The sequence below is a fragment of the Argentina silus genome (assembly GCF_951799395.1).
Source record: "Argentina silus genome assembly, chromosome: 12".
NCBI classification, from domain to species: domain Eukaryota; kingdom Metazoa; phylum Chordata; class Actinopteri; order Argentiniformes; family Argentinidae; genus Argentina; species Argentina silus.
The window spans coordinates 15,705,216-15,710,215 of NC_139666.1; the positions used below are offsets into that span (position 1 = coordinate 15,705,216).

The 5,000-nt window shown below is 47.7% G+C and overlaps 1 protein-coding gene across 1 annotated transcript in view; it reads right to left on the minus strand.

Moving 5' to 3' along the window:
- Positions 1 to 5,000, minus strand: part of dgkh (diacylglycerol kinase, eta) — a gene marked incomplete at its 5' end in the record, with an annotated part of 41,378 nt that overhangs the window by 16,695 nt on the left and 19,683 nt on the right. Inside the window, 2 exons of the mRNA XM_083681344.1 lie at positions 1 to 95; positions 3,646 to 3,778. The exon at positions 1 to 95 is cut by the window's left edge and continues 12 nt beyond it. Of these exons, the coding sequence (XP_083537470.1) occupies positions 1 to 95; positions 3,646 to 3,778 (228 nt within the window). The remainder of the gene's footprint in view (positions 96 to 3,645; positions 3,779 to 5,000) is intronic.

Below are 5,000 nucleotides of genomic sequence, written 5' to 3' on the forward strand. Positions count from 1 at the left end.
CTCAATAATGTCCTTCCCTATGGAGGCCAGTGTGGTCCATTTGCAGTTGTTGGTGGCTCGGACGGCACACCGTTTATGGGCTTTGAATTTGCACACTGGAAAACACAAACAACAACAGCACTGTTAGTCTGGCACCCAACCACCACATGAATGTATTATCATATCACAACTACAGTGAGGGAGTATGCTGAGAATGTCAGGTATTCCGCTGAAAAAACACAAGCTGCTCAAAAGCTTAACCAGAGCTGTTCGGTAAGAACAATCCAAATGGATGTTATGACCAACACAGCCAGTGGAATATGTTTTTCCGACACCATGAACACTTTTCAAGAGACCTTTCTGATGGGGGGTGCAATTGTTACGATTGAACGCTGCATTTCGAATACGTGGTGACCAATCAGAGACCTGCTCTGTGCACGTCCCCCCCCCCCTCACTAAATGACCAGTCAGTGGAGTTGGAGTCAGTAGCACCCTAAGCCTGCCCTGCCTGCCTCTCTCTGTGTGTTTAACAGAGAGAGGACTTAGCTCCAGTGGACATTGCCAATCCACTTAACTCTGCCCTCTTGCCCTCTTGCCCTCCAGCCCTCCCGCCCTCCCGCCCTGAGCCCCTGAGCCCCTGAGCCCCTGAGCTCTGAGCCCATCCATCTTGCTCCATATGCTGTCATTATCCAGCAGGATTACCCACACAGTTAAAACCACACCAACAATCACACTGCTTAAAGCGACAGCGTCCTCAAACTCCTCCTCACCGGCGCTGACATCCTCAAACTCAGCAGCAGAGGAAAAGGTTGAGGTGGGTGAGAGCAAAATACCTGTAGGAACCCCATGTATCCTCACTCCTATGACCTGATCATCACACACCTATAACACACACACACACAGACACACACACACACACACACACACACACACACACACACACACACACACACACACACACACACACACACACACACACACACACACACACACACACACATACATTGCTTAGAACAACCAAAGACAGAACCCCTGCTTCTGTATACATGAGAGGAGATGCCACAGTTGATTTAGTGAGGGAGAGAAAGCGAGAAGCAGTGTCTTACCACACACACGCACAAACACACACACACACACACACACACACACACACACACACACACACATACACACACACACACACACACACACACACACACACACACACACACACGTGTAACACTAATTACACAGACTTCCAGTGCACTTACTGTAAGTGGCTCTGCACAAGAGCGTATGCGAAATGACTAAAAAATGTAAATGTAAAATAAATACTTTATATCTCTTTTACATCTCTCTTAGGTTTCTCCATTATAGATGAGAGGGCACTTAGCAGAGTCATGAATAATGTCTGTGCACTGGAAGTTTGCTTTTAGAAACACACACACACACACACACACACACACACACACACACACACACACACACACACACACACACACACTCTCAAACACCTAACCAACCATCATACAGCTGTAAACCCAGTCTGAAACCAGGACCCTAACCCTATCAAAACCAGCCTCTAATATCCGCCCACAATCAATGTCTCCCACAGCGGACATCTAATGCTGTTATCAGAATGCTTAGTAACTCTGAGAGAACATGATATTGTTTACCACAGCTTGCTAATGGCAAAGATGGCCACTATCAAAGCAGACATGGGGAAATCATTTTATGTCTATTGTCTGAGTGTGTGTGTGTGTGTGTGGGAGGGGTGTGTGTGTGTGTGTGTGTGTGTGTATCAATCAATCCTTATTGATTGTCTTGTGCAGGAAATCGAAGTGAAATATAAGCAGCACTGATCGCTGTGAAGTTGTCTGTCTGGCTGTTCTCACCACTTAATAGACAGTGCTCTCTTTCTCTTCCATTCTCTCTCTCCCACTCATTCAGGTCGATCCCCCCCCCCCCCCCCCCCTCCCAAAGCCGGGCCAATACCGTAACCATGGTTTTTCACTGCATGGTGGGCTATAACCGGGTCGGTGTATGGACCGGTGAATCAGACCAAGCTAATAATGATCCACAACACAACCCTGCATCTCTGTTTACCACCCCCCCCCCTCCCCCACACCACACACACACACACACACACACACACACACACACACACACACACACTGTATTGGTTAAGAGTAGGCTTTGAGGAGGGTAAGCTAATTCTAGATCTGTGTCTATGGTGTATAAGGGCAACTTCTTACCAGAGCTGAGGAGATACAACTCTTCTTCTCTGACACAAACCCTCATTAGTGCAGGATCTCTCTCTGTCTCTCTCTCTCTCTCTCTCTCTCTCTCTCTCTCTCTCTCTCTCTCTCTCTCTCTCCTCTCTCTCTCCCTCTCTCTCTCTCTCTCTCCCTCTCTCTCTCTCTCTCTCTCTCTCTCTTTCAGTGAGAAGAGCTCACTGTACAAGATAATAATGAGTGCACACACACCCACCCACACACATACACACAAACACAACAATACACACACACACACACACACACACAAATGAAATGGAAAGTTAAAGCTAAGTAGCATTACAGTGATATGCAGATGGTGCTCATTAAGTTATGATGGCTGGCTGACAATTTACATTACACCAACACTAAGATGTAAAAATAGCCCCCCATCACAATGTTCCTTCACAGCCGAGGTGTGGACACAACTAACCCTGATCCAAGGAACAGAACCAGTCGTGTCGTTCACAGTCAGTGATGTGTTTTTCACACACTGAAAAGACAAGAGACAAGAGACATCACAGACGAGACCGGCTGAGGTGAGGCGCGACAAGCCGTGTATGAATCACAAAGCATGATCATAACACCTACCGTACGAACAGCAATGTAGGTAGACACACGCACACACACACACACTCACACACTCACACACACACGCACAGACAGGCGCACAGCTATGTATGATAATAATAGGAAAATTTGAGGGTTCAAGGAGGAAACCCTTCATTTAAGCTCTGATAATGGTGCTTTATCATAGGCCTCTCAGAGGATCAGCTGCCAGAGAAAAGACAGCGGAAACCAATCATCTCACTTCATCTAGCTAATATATTAACAGCCACCTCAGCCTCGGCTCTACCCAGCCCTGCTGCTCTGCCTCTCCCATGTCACACAGCCTCCCCCAGCCAAGCCCTGCTGGAAGCTGACACTCCTCCTATCCCTTCCAGGGGTAATGGTCCTGTCCTAGTTCCACCTCTACACCAACCAACCCGGGGTAGATAATGACCAGAGCACAGGGGAGCATTGAAGCTAGCGGTGGGCTCCTCACTGGCAATGTGATGAGGTGAGAGGAAGGAGAGAGAGAGGTGGTGAGAGAGGTGTTAGGAGACATGAAACAAGTTTGTGTGTGTGTGTGTGTGTGTGTGTGTGTGTGTGTGTGTGTACACTTGTGGGTTAGTGTGTGTGTACGTGTGTGGGTGTGTGTTTGTACGTGTGTGTGTGTACGTGTGTGAGTGTGTGTTTGTACGTGTGTGTGTGTGTGTGTGTGTGTGTGTGTGTGTGTGTGTGTGTGTACACTTGTGGGTTAGTGTGTGTGTATGTGTGTGGGTGTGTGTTTGTACGTGTGTGTGTGTGTGTGTGTGTGTGTGTGTGTGTGTGTGTGTGTGTGTGTGTGTGTGTGTGCGTGTGTGTGTCTTACCTTCGCAAGAGAGGCCGTGTGATGTAACCCCGGAGAGGCTGTCTCTGCAGACATTGCAGAATGTGGGGCGTGCATGGGAGCAGGCGTACCAGTTGTGCATCCCTGAGAAATGTTCCACATTAAACTGTGCCGTCTGGCAAACGAGAAGTTAAAACAGGTTGGCAGCACCAGGATAACACTGAGAAGCAATGGTTATACTTTAAACATGACACAAATACATGACTTTACTTGTAATGAATTTTCACAAAAGTACTTACATTTTTACACAAATAGTTCACTTTACTGTACACGGTTATTTCATAGCATTTTACTGTGTGATATTAACAATTAACAATACTATTTCAAACAGTGTACTCTACTTAAGCACTGGGCTTGTCATAAGCTAATGGGTTTATCACAGGCAAATTGAGACTACTATCATACATCCATCTCTAATTGCAGTACCCCACACACACACACACACACACACACACACACACACACACACACACACACACACACACACACACACACACACGCCATCCCTCTGTAATCGCAGTACCACACACACACACACACCATCCCTCCCTAATCGCAGTAGTACACAAACACCATCCACCCTAAGTCTAGTTTAAGCCGGGCGTCCACAGGGTCTAGGGACATGGCACCTGGCACCTTAGGACTCTGATCCATCAGCGCTGTCTAGCCACTCTACAGGAGACACACAGCCCAGCCGGGGGGTCTGACCAGCAGGGCTCCCCCAGCTGGCTGACATGGTCCTTAGTGTATGTGGACTGGTGTACTGCTCATCTAATTAGGGGGACGGTAATCAAACTGATCTGTTTTTGTGTGTGTGTGTGTGTGTGTGTGTGCGCGAGCGAGCGTGCTTGTTTGTGTGTGTGTGTGTGTTTGTGAATACATAAGGGTGTTAGGGTGGCACAGATCAAACAACATCTACTGTACATGAGATTAGATCATTGTTTTCTGATGTATCATTGTAACAGGTTCAAATGTCGGCACGGGACATTCCCGAGAAGACAAGACAAGACACCAGATTGCTTCCTGACGCAGACCAGATGATGATTCCTACGGTTCTTGTGGTGTCACCATGGCAGGGGCTTGCTGAACCCAGTAGCGGGAGAGCTCTAGGGGTGCTGCTGCATTGCAGTGCAGTGGGGGCCGAGGAACTGGATCTTATATAAGATTTCCCTCTCAAATCAAAGGCATTAACATGCCGTTGTGGTGTCTGTGGTGCCTGTCCTCTCAACAGGGCTCCAGCATCACTGTCACGGTCCACAGCCACCTCAGATAATCACCTAATTGTGACACTTCAGTAGAATATGATGTTGACGGTTTGTTTCTGTGAGAGATTTGAA